Genomic DNA, 14,554 nt, shown 5'->3' with positions numbered 1-14,554 from the left:
TGATACCAAATAAGGACCAAATTCATCCAGTATTTCTCTGTAAGAAAGTCAAAACCAAATTTACTGTTAAAAATGCCACGGTAAATTCATTGTAGCGGGGAATTTTACGGTGGAATTTCCTCTGTTGTCCTCTTTTATAAAGCAGCCGTTACAGTTTTTATACGGGGTTTCGAAAGTAGCAGTTTTATTTTTCATTTTTAAAATTTTGGAGTTTTTTTAATAAAATAAATAAAAAAAATGTTATATTCATTGGAATGTAGGCTGCCACCAGAAAATCCGTCTAGCCTAGCTGTGACGCAAAACCAAGTCACCCATAGTCTTTCTGACGTACAAGAGTGCGTAACGGCGGCTGACATTGTTGCCTTCTTTGTCGGTGTCTATTTATCTTCTATGGCTATAAAATTCTTCTCTTTACATCAACCTCCTTCATTCATTCATACATACATACGTTCCCCTCTCTGAATTCAATATTTTTCCATGCAAAAAGCAATCCCCTACAGATCATATCTCCACGCCGCCGCGCCTGGCAGCAGCACCTCGATGCCACTCAGCGGCGGCGGTATAACTACCGGCAAGGCACAAAACAACAGTGTAGAGAAAATGGTACTGGAGAATGCCGTGGTGGTGCTTGGGAGACGTGGCTGCTGTATGAGCCATGTGGTGAGGACGTTGTTACTAGGGCACGGCGTAAACCCCGCGGTGTTTGAGGTTGAGGAGGCCGATGAAGCTAACGTTGTTGGCGAGTTATCAAGAATTAAGGGTCTGAAAAGTGAGACTGACGGCGGGTCAATACAGTTTCCGGCTGTTTTTGTGGGGGGGAAGTTGTTTGGCGGCTTGGATCAGTTAATAGCCACTCATATTTCAGGCGAATTGGTACCTATTTTAAAAGACGCCGGTGCTTTATGGCTGTGAATTGATCTTTAAACATACTGCAAGACGAAGATGACATTTTAACTTTGTTTTCAATCTGTCTTTGTAATCAAATATGATCTTGTAATTCTTCCTCTGAAACAATCAAAGTTTTTAGAATCAGAGAACTTCCTTAACCAAATATATATATATATTCACCTGCTTCTTGTCTCATGTTTTTTATTTTTACTGGAGGGTTAATCAAAATGAAATTTTGAACGCCAAACTAGTTAGGTTCGAAGATTTGACAGTGAGTAGAAAATGATTTTTTTGGGGTTTAAATCAACACAGTCCCACAAGAAAACCAGTTAATGGCTCTTGTATGTATAAATGAAATTGGGTAAATCTTGGTGACGACCTTCGTGGTGCCATTATCGATTTGCCTAACCTATATAAGGATCATCCGGGTTCCACATAGTTGTCATGAAACCCCAAATCAGACTCCACTATTAAATTCACCTGCCTTATCTTCCCTAACGGAGTTGAGCAACATGTGGAACAAAACCGAAGGGGTTTTCCCATGATCAGATAATCAAGTTATCAAGATAGTAATTTCGACGCTTCAAACCAGGTCTTTGATCATTCTTTGCTTGAACGAAGATATCAAGATACTTAACAAATATTTTATTACTAAGATGAAAAATAAAAATGACATGAATTTTCCTTCCCTGTTTTTCCCAAAGAGATTAGAGTATTCATCCCTATGTTGCCATCCTATATGAGACGAGTCAAGTTAGACAAATCTCGTAAAGCTGTGACTTTCATTGTAAGATGTAATCTCTGAGCACATCTTTGGATAAATTCATTTGCAGCGCCTACTTCATGAGTTAGCCAGAAATGGAAGACGGTGGATTAGAAGAATCACCACCCATAGTTTTTGACCAAATTGAATGGCTCATCTTTTTGGGTATTTTTGTCCATCAAACAGGGCCTTGATATATATATATTTAATTTATTTACTTGTTTATTGGATAAACTTTAACTCTCTTGTTTTTATTATAGATATGTAATTAATCTTGAATTGATGGAGGGCAAATCGAGGTCGAACAAATCAAGGTCTTCCGTTATGTCATTAATTACGTATGCAGATGACGATGGAGCCGTTTCAAAGCCTTCTTTAATCATTGACCGTTCGATTTTGGTCACGTTAGAAATTCCGGATGCGTAAACTCTCTCAGATTTTGTCTAATTTAAAACCCCTGAAGTATTGTAATAAGTCTCCTCTGCTAAGAGTCCTAAGGCCCTTTTAGTTTTATTATTTAATGCTTTCTATTTTTGGTTTGGATATATATATATATATATATATATATATATATATATATATATATATATATATATATATATTTTTTTTTTTAAATGTTCATTCTGGGGGTTTTATTTTTTTAGTAATATACGGAGGCTGATGGGATGCTTAGACCGAGGAATCAAGGGGGCTTGATCTGCTAGGTCAGTACAAGGTCATTAATGTAATTTGATAGTAAAACTAACGAAATACGCTCGAGCATAGGAAATTTGGAGTTGTTATTGCTGCTAGAGAAATTTAGGATAGATTTGACTCTAGCATTGTTTGGGTCCAGCTTAAATCCAGGAAGTTAAATTCAACTTAACTTTTATTAGTGCAAAATATGAAAAATTATTGTAGAAAATGAATCAGCCAACAATTTTTCTATCATTCATTGGATTCGAATTAAAAGTAAGGTTATCCTAACTTTAATTGAATTTATTTGACTCAATTTTGAATTGATTCAATTCAAATCTAACTGCAATGATTATCAAATTTCGTCCCATTTATATGTATTTTAATTATATGCAAATAGCAAATCAATTAACCATTACAAGCCCATAATCTGATGGGTTTGACAGAGCAAAAGCTCGAATATTTATATGTTATTATTGCTGAAATGGCTATGAATAGGATTGCTTGCATGCGTAGATTTAATGACAATCTTAAATCATGGATCGATGGTGCCTCTTTTCTTTTTGGTCGGTATTGGATAATGTCTCTGACCCCTCACCCAGCACCCATTTTCATTTAATAAACTTGGTCCACCCCACTTTGAACAACTAAGAGAATGCCAGAAAAATGAAAAAAAAAATAAAAAAAGGCTTCGTCATTGCTTGAACTAGATGATGAAATGGTAACTGAGATAACATCTGTTGACAAATTGCGAAATTTCTTGTAATTCCTCTCCGGTCAATTTCAGACTCTGGGCAATTTTAGGCCATCTGTAAGACGGGACCAAAATATCTGGTATGTTTATTCACAGTATTCGAATTGCAGAATTGGCATAGTTTTATTTTCCAACACAGCTTGTGTATAAAACTATACATTTACCATTTTTTATCTTCTAAAATTTATACTGGTTTTTGAGTTTTTATGAGTTGCATGGATGATGAAGTTCTAACTATATAAAACGAAAGTAAACAAGGAGTAGGCAAAGGCAAAAAGATGACAGATACAGACCAAATTATGACCTGAATTTTTTATGGCGCTGTAAAAACAAGTTGAAGGATAAATTAATTAGTTAAATATGGGGTCACTTTCCTTTGGTTACATGAATCGTGTTTTAAATTTGAATCTTTGTATCTGCGTTAACTTTTCTTTTGTTGGATTTGCATTGTTCATGACGATAATTACAGTCATTTTCAGGTAAGTCTGGAAAACATAGCATGTTAGCAAAGGAGTTTCGCTCAAATATTACATTGCCATTCTTTTCTTGACTCGGTTTTATCTGCAAGGGTAGCACCAGCAAAACAATGTCCTCTCTAAAGGCAAAATAATATGTAGGGATGAATTGGAACTGAGCTGACAAGATTTGAAATCTTGTTTAGTTCAAGTCCAACTCATTTGTTTTTTTTTGTAATATTATTCATTTTACTAATGATATTTATATCCTTTTAACAATACAAATCACGGTTTATCTCTAACAGTCTTTAAACAATATTATATAGTAATTTAAATAAGTTCGAACTTAATATTATAGATTTGAGTCAAATTTGAGTTAACTCTTATTTAGACTTTATTTAATTTAAATATATCTGTAATACGACAATTTGGGCAAGATTGTGGGTACCATGATTATCTCACCATAGGTTGAAGACAGAAGACAAAGACAAAATTCTAATATTTCAAAAGCTGTCACAAGAGAACATTTATAAACGACATCCACATTGCATTCCAGCTTGAACACAGTAATAAGGTGGTAGATTCCTAGATCGGCTATATTGATTTTGATTGCTTAGACAATTATTTGTCTAAGTTTCGGATGAAGATCGACGTAGGTTCCTGTCAAAAGAGGTTTATTTGACCACTAAAAGATTTCCAAAATTCTACTGATGAGGTCACAGAGAAAGTTTTAGATATTGGGAACCTACGTAAGTCTTTCTACTGTTTCTTCAGGGGCCTCCATGGTATATTGGCGAATCCAAGGCTAGTTTCCTTATGCAGTTGTTTAAGAATGTGTAGTCAATCAAGCAATTACTATGCAATTTCACGTCTCTTGGAATAATCTACAATAGCTCGTCGTTTATGTCTTCCAGACACGGTGAAAAGGATTTTGATATACGTTCTCCCGAATTCTGCCAATTGCATGCAACAGTCAGTGTTATTGAATATTGTTAAAGGATACACGTAATATTCTCCAAGCTGTTTGGGAAGCAATTATATACGTTGATTTCTGCAGATTTTGATTAACAGCATTAACAAAAGAGCAGAACGAGTGTAAATCAGTTGTAGAATAATCAGATAATGGAAAGCATGAACATCAGCTCTTCAATGCTTCCACCAGGTTTCAGATTTCATCCTACTGACCAGGAGCTCATTGTCCATTATCTTAAGAATAAGCTATCATCTTCTCCAACTTCTGTAGTTTCTATCATAGCCGATGTTGATATCTACAAATTCAATCCATGGGAACTTCCTGGTGCTTTTTTTCCTCATGTTTTCATTCATATATCATAAATGGCAAACATGACCACATATGTGCACATTGATTTATCTTTTATTTCAAGTGTTCTTCTCTTTTTTAATGGCTGCTCTCTCTTCATACTTGTGCAGGCAAGGCCTCGTTTGGGGAGAGTGAGTGGTTTTTCTTCAGCCCAAGGGACCGGAAGTATCCAAATGGGGTGCGTCCAAACAGAGCAGCTGCTTCCGGTTACTGGAAAGCCTCCGGAGCTGACAGGCCAATCAGATCTTCTAATGGGGCAAAGTGTGTTGGCGTGAAAAAGGCTTTGGCTTTTTACCAAGGCCGGCCACCAAAAGGCGTAAAAACCAATTGGATGATGCTTGAATACAGGCTTATTGATGATGCCTCTCAGTCTCCAAGGCTTAGGGCATCAACGCGAGTAAGTTTATAGTACAACTGAATCCTTCAGAGAAATTATAGACAGACAAAACTTAATCTCCTTCTGTTTATTTCTTCTTTCAGTTGGATGAGTGGGTTCTGTGCCGAGTTCGCCAGAAGAGCAAGACTGCCCAAAGTATAATACTAGATTACAAATCTAATGGCAGCATCTCTCCGTTCACTTCTGGATGCTTACAAGGTCAAGATCAGATCATGAATAAGAACGATTCTATGGGAGGCTTTCTTTATGATCAGTTACAAGCTTCTAATCTTCTTCTGCCTTCCATAGTTATGGAAGGAGCAGATGGTGAACAAGGCCAAGGCCAAGTAACTTTCCATACAGAGTCCCAAGAAAACTCGGCATACAAGGTTTCTTCCAACAGAGAGGTCCTTGAATCCATTAAAAAAATACTCTCTCTTGGAGCTCTGGATGAACTAGTGCCACCATTGCCAACAAATGCATCTTATATTATTAACGAGAGCAAAAACAACGACTTTCAATTGTCTTCTCCAACTACTTCTGCATCAAATCCGTCATGCTTCGCAGAGTTCATCTATTAAGTGAATCTGCCATTACCAATGTATCTGTTTGTCTTTATGTAATGAAACAACTACAACAAAAAAAAGTAAGAACATAAAAGACATCCCTCTTTGATCTTTTATAAAGAAAAAGAAAAAGTTACATAAGTTTCTTAATGTAATCTCATTTTTATTACTTGATGAGATGAAAGCCACGGAAAAATCTGTCATCGTGCACAGGAGTATTAAAAATAAAATGACTAAAAGACCCCTTATCAATTATTTTTGGTGTAAAATTCTTGTCCTGAATGGTAATTTGATAGATCCATTTCACGCTATTTTAATTTCTGTAAATCCCAAAACCAGCCCCGAGTCCAACGTTTTCCCTCTCCAATTTTAAACCATCTCGCTTCCCGACTCTCTGAACCGAAAGCAAAAGCTAAATAAAACAGAAAACAGGGAAAACAAAAACGTAAATTTGCAAAGACAAAGAAAACAAAACAGATCACAAGATGATGAGATTATTCGGGAGAGGAAGAGACTCCGATGACTCACCGCAATCGAATTCCTCGCCGTCACCGTCACAGCTTCCTTCTATGTCCTCTCCAGTTACCGGTCCGGCGAGGCCGATCCGGCTTGTGTACTGCGATGAGAAAGGAAAGTTCCGGATGGATCCTGAGGCAGTCGCGACGCTCCAGCTCGTCAAGGAGCCTATTGGTATTGTTTCTGTCTGCGGTCGTGCTCGCCAGGGCAAGAGCTTTATCTTGAATCAGGTGAATTTTTGTTTCTTATGGTTAATTTGGTGAATTTGTTTTCATTTTTGGTTTTTTTGGTGGTTTTATGTGTGAAGTTGTGGATTCTAGGGTTTGCGGTTTTCGAGATTTGGAGTGGTGTAATTACGGTTTTGAAGTAATTTTGATGCTTTGGGAAGCAAAAATTTGGTGATTTTGGCTAAATTTTTTGGATGGCCTTGAGTTTACGAAAATAATTTCATGGTAATTTTTGTTTTCATAGGTTATTTTGAAGTGAACCTGTGACTTTTTCAGTGTATGCGCATGTGAAGTTGTGAAATTTAGGGTTCGTGTTTTTTGAAATGTGGTGATTTTAGCTATAATTTCGCCAATGTACAACCTTTATACTATTATTAGTTGTTTCTTTTGCTTTCGGTTAGTTACAAGGGAACTTCTTGGGATAGCGGTTTGATTTTTCTGATTGGTCTGTGAGGTCAGCAACTTCTGTGGCTAGTTTTGTGATTTTCTAGTTACTGATGATTTTAACTAAGATGCATTGAGGTTCAAGGCTTAAACTTCTATGTAAATGCAAGTATTTCAAAGATTGTGGTGAGCTGGCTCTGTCAAAATGGAATTGTCTAATTATACTGGAAAAGAGTCATATGTAAACTAAGTATAGAATAACTTTTGTTGCTTGGTGTCCAATATGATAACAGTAGGTTTAGTTGGTTCTAATTTTTGTGCTTTTCTAAAACTGATGAAAATGTTTTTGGCTTTTTTATGGAGTGCTTGTGCACTGGAGATTTAAACTTTCCATATATTCAAAACCATGCATTCAAATAGGGGAAATTATGTTGAAAATTTGTTTCTAATAGAAAAATGGTTGCCTAGACTGGTATAATATGTTCGCTTACTTGAATGAAGATAGCTCTCTCCTTCATCTTCACAAGAACATTTTTAAAGAAATCCTTTGCTATAGGTCGTAGCCCTATATATTTTGCTTGTGTAATTTTCACAGGTTGAACATATTGCTCATGTCTGGTTTGAGGTAATTGGTTGTTAGAGGCTTTTCCAATTTAATTCTTCTAATTTGACATCTCATGCTTTCTCAGCATAGGCTTGTCTGTTAGAAAACATCTCACGTGAATGTGATGCTATTCTCCTTTAGCATCAAATATAATTTAGTAGAAAGACATATGGAGCTCCAGTTTGTACCTACATTTGTATCTGAAATATTTAACTCAACTGGTATTAGATGTTGCTCCAGGGTATTATCATTTCGATTCATGCTTGCTTCTTTACCCTTATCATTGTACCATAAAAACATTCTTATTACATGGATAGTGTTTTAATTAGAGTTTATCACGTTGCAGCTTCTTGGGAGGGGTAGTGGATTTCAAGTAGCATCAACACACCGCCCTTGTACAAAAGGCCTATGGTTGTGGAGTGCACCTTTGAAGAGAACTGCACTTGATGGAACTGAGTACAATCTTTTACTATTAGATAGTGAAGGAATTGATGCTTATGATCAAACGGTTTGATTTCACTCTCTTTTATAATGATATATTATACAGGCCTTTGTTCCCATTTTAACTGGTTGAGAATGATAGTAATTTTCCATTTTTGCGTTTCAGAACTTATAATATATACTTGGAGGCTGCATGATTTGGTCTTGCACCATTTTTGTAGCTTCTCCTTGAAATGATGTATTACTAGGAATATTTTATAATTGTTCTGAATGTTACTTTTTTGTCCTTTTCTAATCATCTTAAATCTGATATTTACTCTTTTACAGGGGACTTACAGCACTCAGATATTTTCCTTGGCTGTCCTTTTATCTAGCATGTTCATTTACAATCAGGTTAGGACAACATATGCTATTCCTTTATTCTCCTAAATAAACCTATGTTGTCATGTGATTCAATGCATTTTTTGACTTTACTGCTAGTGACAGTAATGATTCTCTGTTTTTCCTTTTTTATGGGTTTTTCTTTTACTGGATTTGTGCAACAATAGCCGACTAATCATCTTTCTTATATATAGATGGGTGGAATTGACGAAGCTGCCCTTGATCGTCTTTCTCTTGTCACTCAAATGACAAAGCATATACGTGTGAGAGCTGGTGGAGGAAGGACTACGGCTTCTGAACTTCGGCAGTTCTCCCCAATTTTTGTTTGGCTTCTCAGGGTAATTTCCTTCAAATATATCTAGCTATGTGTTGATGGATATTTTCTTAAATATTTTGATGATATGAGCTTGTGATTTTAGATGTGCCAGTTGTTTAGAAATGCACTAATGATTAGTTTACATTTTCAGGACTTCTATTTGGATTTGGTGGAGGACAATAGGAGAATAACCCCCCGTGACTACTTAGAGATTGCTTTACGGCCAGTTCAAGGGAGCGGAAGAGATATTGCTGCAAAAAATGAGGTAAGATGTGTACTTGTTTTGCTTCTTCCACAACAAAGAAATAATGACGTTTTACTATTGTTTGTTTTTTTAAGGCTTTATGTTTTATTGAACACTATTGATAGGCAAAGGCAATTTTGCGTATGAGCTAATTTTATTTCAATTTTTTCTTGGAAATGCAACCTACTTGTATATGTTTCAAACACATTTCTATGGATTGTCCAACATGCCAAGTGCACCATGTCAATGCTAACCCTTTTTTTTGTCATTTACAGTACCTTGGTGTGTGGGTGAAAAGTAGTATGCAGTTGTTTAACTAAGATGGAATGCTCCTTTTATGTTGTTTTTTATGTGTTCTTAATAGGTTTTCTTTTTGTTTTTGATATATGCTTCTTGGATTCTTTTGTGGAATTGTAACATATGTTGAGCAGTGAAGTTTTCTTTCTTCCGAATTTATGCTAATCATATAATAATAATGATTAATAGATCCGAGATTCAATTCGAGCTCTGTTTCCAGATAGAGAATGCTTCACCCTTGTGAGGCCATTGAACAATGAAAATGACCTTCAGCGACTTGATAAAATATCGGTTAGCGCCTTACCATTGTTTATTTCCTATTTCTCTTGTCGTCTATTCTGTAATCATAATCTTTGTCATTTTCTAGACTGAGAGCCTTGGGTTTTGAATGCAGTTGGACAAACTAAGACCTGAATTTAGAGCTGGGCTTGATGCTTTGACAAAGTTTGTTTTTGAGAGAACAAGGCCCAAGCAAGTTGGGGCTACAGTAATGACTGGTCCAGTTCTTGTAGGTATCACTGAATCTTACCTAGATGCTCTGAATAATGGTGCAGTGCCAACAATATCTTCCTCATGGCAGGTTAGAGCTATTTCCTTAAATTCTATTCTATTGCTAGTGTAGATTCATTTTCTAAGCTTGATGGTAGATGTAAATGGTGACTGGTTTTGGGCATGTAATGTTGCCTAATTCTCTTTTCTTTTAGTAAATACCAAATTTTACTTCCTCACATTAGAAAGTGCTAAAAATAATCATTGGTTTATATATTATTTCTTTGTTCATGTGTTCTTATACCTCAATAATTTATGCAGAGTGTTGAAGAAGCTGAGTGTCGAAAGGCATATGATTCTGCTACAGAGTTTTATATGTCTACTTTTGACCGGTCAAAGCCACCTGAAGAAGTAAGTAATGCTCCATCCAAAGTGTTGATGATCTTTATCATTTTCTAATTTCAGTTCTCTTAGGTTGCCTTAAGGGAAGCGCATGAAGAAGCTGTTCAAAAATCACTGGCACTATTTAATGCTGGTGCTGTAGGGGCTGGTTCAGCTAAAAAGAAATATCAGGACCTTCTTCAAAAATTTTTCCGGAAGGCATTTGAGGTAACAATGATGTGCAATGACTGAATCATGATTCAACTAACGTTGAATGCGTAGATATTACTTGGTCAAAAGGATTCTTGTGGCAACTGATATTATAAACTCCCCAATTTGGTTAATATACATGCATCTTTGTTTTGTTTTATCTCTTTTTAAATCTAAAGGATGGAATTCTTAAATTTTGTGTGCTGTCCCTCTTAGAGAAATTTCCATCCTAAATCGCTGTTAGCATCATTAAATCATGGAGTATTACTGGTCACAGTTTTTTAAAATCATGCAATATAAGTTTATTTGATAGACCAGGAAAAATCAATTGATGATTGATGAAGATTTTGCCCTTTAACATATTATTATAGATTCAACTTATTGAATTATTGTAATATGATTATGCATCAATCATGTACATTTTTTATACCTAGTGATACCTGTTTGCATTGGCTATTGATGCAGGATTACAAAAGGAATGTATTAATGGAGGCAGATATCCGTTGTTCAAATGCTGTACAGAGCATGGAAAGAAGGCTGAGAGCAGCTTGCCATTCTTCTGATGCCAATATAGATAATGTTGTAAAAGTAAGCATTCATTTCTCAGTTATTCTCCCTTAAAAAAAAAAACATGTTCATACAAAACAATTTTGAGCTTTATTTTATTCACGGGATATGATGTGTCAGCAAAGATACTAACTTTTTGAATTCTGGACTTTGTCTTGTTAATCATTGTGCATATCATATAACATGCCTTTGTTTTTGTGCATGTTGGTCAGTGTTGCAGAAGCTGATATTTAGTTCACCTATATGTACATCTTTTTAATAATTCTTTGCTTCCTAAAAAATATAAAGAATGAGAAGGAAAAAAATTGCACCAGCAATTTTTAAATTGATGTCTATCTATAATGCATTAAACCTTTAAGCTTCCATATTACTACCTTATGTGCTTTTGTTTTGTTTTGTTCTTTAAGGAAACAATTTATGCTTTCCTAATGGTCCTTAATATGGAGTGATATGCTTTAGCTAATATTGACTTTATCATATTGATTAATAGTAGTTTGGATGTTGGAAACATCGTATAGCACATTTCCAACAGTATCTTTCCTGCATGGGTTATGGTCTTCACACGTGTATTAGCAATATGTTACTTGATTTGATTGAGAATACATCATGCAGGTTCTTGATGCTCTTTTATCTGAATATGAAACTTCATGCCATGGCCCAGGAAAATGGCAGAAATTGGCCATGTTCTTGCAACAAAGGTTTGTAACAACGATTTCTTCCCTAGTTTCTCTTTCATTTTCTTAGGTTGGGATTTCATTATTATTGTTACCACTTTCTAAATTGTGTAACTACCCAGTTTGGAAGGTCCAATTCTTGACCTTGTCAAGAGGCTTATTGATCAGATTGGATCAGAGAAAAGTTCTCTCTTGCTGAAATGCCGCTCAATTGAAGATAAGATGAAGTTGCTTAACAAACAACTGGAAGATAGTGAAAAGTATAAGTCAGAATATCTGAAGCGTTATGATGACGCTATCAATGACAAGAAGAAGCTTGCTGATGAGTACACAGGCCACATAAGTAATCTACAAGGTGAAAATGTTTCACTGAAAGAGAAGTGTTCTAGCTTGTCAAAGACTTTGGATTCTCTACGCCATGAAATTTCAGACTGGAAAAGAAAATATGATCAAGTCTTATTGAAGCAGAGAGCTAAGGAAGATCAGGCCTCTTCAGAAATAGAAGTTCTCAAGTCCCGGACCACTGCTGCTGAAGCAAGGCTGGCTGCTGCCCGTGAAAAAGCCATGTCTTCTCAAGAAGAGGTTGAAGAGTGGAAAAGGAAGTACGGCGTTGCTGTTAGAGATGCAAAAGCTGCTTTAGAGAAGGCAGCTGTTGTGCAAGAACGCACTAACAAGGAAATGCAACAAAGGGAAGATGCCCTCAGGGAAGAATTCTCTAGTAGTTTGGCTGAGAAGGTGCTCGTCTCCCTCTCTCTCTAACGCACACAGACAACTAACGAGAATATGATATCACGATATTTATCTATTTTTTGTATTTCAATCAATCAATATAATACTTAACTATTCAGAAAACAAAAAAAAAATGTTACCTTTTGTGTTTATTAATGTGCAGGAGGAGGAAATGAAGGAAAAAACAGCCAAGATTGAGTATGCTGAGCAGTGCTTGACAACTTTAAGATTAGAGTTGAAGGTGAGATCATTGCACATTGTTGAAATGAGCCAAATTTATTAACTCTTACTGTCAGACACATGCATGTACATTCCTGCATTCTGTACAAAGGCTATTGGAAGAAAATAGATAATCCTCAGCTATATCATGCATTGTCAATATAGTGTTTGTCAATGTTATATATTTATCTTAGGAATTTATTATATTTTGATGTGTGGATGTCTTGGTGGTTTATGACTGTGATAAGTACTATGCAGGCCGCTGAGTCAAAAATGACAAGCTATGAACGGGAAATATCATCATTGAAGTTTGAGATCAAGGATTTGAGTGAGAGGTTAGAAGCTGCAAATGCTAAGGCCCTTTCATTTGAGAGGGAAGTGAAGATGATGGAACAGGAGAAGATTCATCTGGAGGAGAAGTATAAGTCTGAGTTTGAAAGGTTTGAAGATGTACAAGAAAGGTGTAAATTTGCTGAAAAGGAAGCTAAGAAGGTTAATGATTTGGCTGAAAAGGAACGAGCTGAAGCAGCTGCTGCTCGAAAGGCTAAAAATGACTTTGAGAAGTTGGCAATGGAACGATTGGCTGTTATAGAGAGGGTTCAGAGGCAGATTGAAAATTTGGAGAGACAGAAAACTGACTTGACTAATGAAATAAATGGAATACGTGAATCGGAGTTGGAAGCCCTCTCAAAAGTGGCACTACTGGAGTCAAGAGTTGAAGAAAGGGAGAAGGAGATAGAGTCACTGTTGGACTCAAACAATGAGCAGAGGGCTAGTACAGTTAAAAAGCTTGAAGATCTTTTGGAGTCTGAACGTAAAGCCCGTACTGCTTCCAGTGCCATGGCAGAAAGACTGTCACTTGAGGTACAGTCTGCGCATGCTAAAATTGATGAACTTCAGCAAGAGTTGACTAAAGCTCGTCTTAATGAAACAGCATTGGATAGCAAGCTCAGAACTGCTTCACATGGTAAACGTGTAAGAGCAGAAGACTTCTGTGAAGTGGGAGTGGGATCTGTTCAAGATATGGAAACAGATGACAAAGTTGAAAGAGCAAATAAGAGGTCAAGGAGAACAACTAGTCCATTTAAATACACACAGCTAGAAGATGGCGGTTCAGTGTTCAAGGGCGATGAAGATAACCTGAGTCAGCAATCAAATCATGACGATTACACTAAGTTTACCGTGCAGAAACTTAAGCAAGAACTCACCAAACATAATTTCGGTGCTGAACTGCTTCAGTTGAGGAATCCCAATAAGAAAGAGATCCTTGCTCTATATGAGAAATGTGTTCTTCAGAAGTCATAACAATCTTCTATGTATAGGTCAGTTGAATATAATTTATCAGAAGCTTAGTTGATAGGTGAGTTAATGAGCATAGAAATTCTGAAATCATTTAGTGTAACAATGCTTTCCATGGTTGTCGGTCGACATAAAAGGAACTTGTAGGGTTTGACGTGTGTCTTATCTAACAGAGGGCGTGTGTAATTTACGGTGTGACCATTCTTGTTTGGGTTTAGCTGCCATTATCTGTTATTCCATCTTTCCTTGATTCTGTTAATTCCCTGGAATGGGCGGAGTAAACGATATCGCATTTAGAGCCCCGAAGGCTAGTTATTTGAGTTGTGGTTTTTCAGCCCAAGAATTTTGTCTTGGGTAAACACTTGGATACGTGGAATACTGTACTTGGGCAAGCTGCCAAGTGTGAATAAGAGCCTCATGCATGACGTACTAAAATAAAATCACTTACCTAGAGTCCTTTAAAAACGAAATATAAAATAATTTTAATACCTTTTCAGTTTTCTAATTATTTTGATAATGCCGCCCGTCTACGTGGCAATGAAGACGAGCAGCCACTTTCCTATGTTAACTTTTTAATAGAGTGGCCCATTTAATAAGGGCCAACTCTTCTAGTGGGGCAAACTGTCCATTTTATTTTATTTAAGATTTTGTTTTATTAAATTTTCAAGTCATGAAACTTAATGTTGATGATGACCCAATTGTGGCTGCCAGTCGCAGAAGACTTGACTGGTTGATTGAGGGTTGTTCTTGGGACTGAAATTTAATGAGAATTTTATTT

General features: G+C 36.2%; 3 protein-coding genes across 4 annotated transcripts; all 3 read left to right on the top strand.

The window, feature by feature from the left end:
• Positions 1-397: 397 nt before the first annotated feature.
• On the top strand, positions 398-1,083 carry LOC123193483 (glutaredoxin-C9-like). Its single transcript, XM_044606498.1, has one exon. It carries the CDS (start codon positions 478-480, stop codon positions 910-912), a length of 435 nt encoding a protein of 144 aa, XP_044462433.1. The 5' UTR covers positions 398-477; the 3' UTR covers positions 913-1,083.
• A 3,574-nt stretch (positions 1,084-4,657) lies between these two features.
• Positions 4,658-5,813, top strand: LOC123192095 (NAC transcription factor 29-like). Its single transcript, XM_044604558.1, has 3 exons — positions 4,658-4,832; positions 4,967-5,253; positions 5,337-5,813. The coding sequence occupies exons 1-3, from the start codon at positions 4,658-4,660 to the stop codon at positions 5,811-5,813; spliced, it is 939 nt and encodes a 312-aa protein (XP_044460493.1).
• A 319-nt stretch (positions 5,814-6,132) lies between these two features.
• Positions 6,133-14,015, top strand: LOC123193018 (guanylate-binding protein 3-like). 2 transcript variants are annotated; one of them, XM_044605772.1, is made up of 15 exons: positions 6,403-6,544; positions 6,635-6,766; positions 7,876-8,037; positions 8,298-8,363; positions 8,546-8,689; positions 8,819-8,932; positions 9,398-9,499; positions 9,603-9,788; positions 10,019-10,108; positions 10,172-10,306; positions 10,754-10,876; positions 11,468-11,553; positions 11,652-12,264; positions 12,422-12,499; positions 12,736-14,015. In XM_044605772.1, exons 2-15 carry the CDS (start codon positions 6,764-6,766, stop codon positions 13,780-13,782), a joined length of 2,949 nt encoding a protein of 982 aa, XP_044461707.1. In that variant the 5' UTR covers positions 6,403-6,544; positions 6,635-6,763; the 3' UTR covers positions 13,783-14,015. The 2 variants fall into 2 exon arrangements, with proteins under 2 accessions (XP_044461706.1, XP_044461707.1); XM_044605771.1 differs by lacking the exon at positions 6,635-6,766 and having other exon boundaries at positions 6,133-6,544.
• Positions 14,016-14,554: the final 539 nt, after the last annotated feature.

The sequence above is a fragment of the Mangifera indica genome, chromosome 12 (genome assembly GCF_011075055.1).
Source record: "Mangifera indica cultivar Alphonso chromosome 12, CATAS_Mindica_2.1, whole genome shotgun sequence".
Lineage (NCBI taxonomy): Eukaryota > Viridiplantae > Streptophyta > Magnoliopsida > Sapindales > Anacardiaceae > Mangifera > Mangifera indica.
This window is presented reverse-complemented; position numbering and strand designations above follow the sequence as displayed.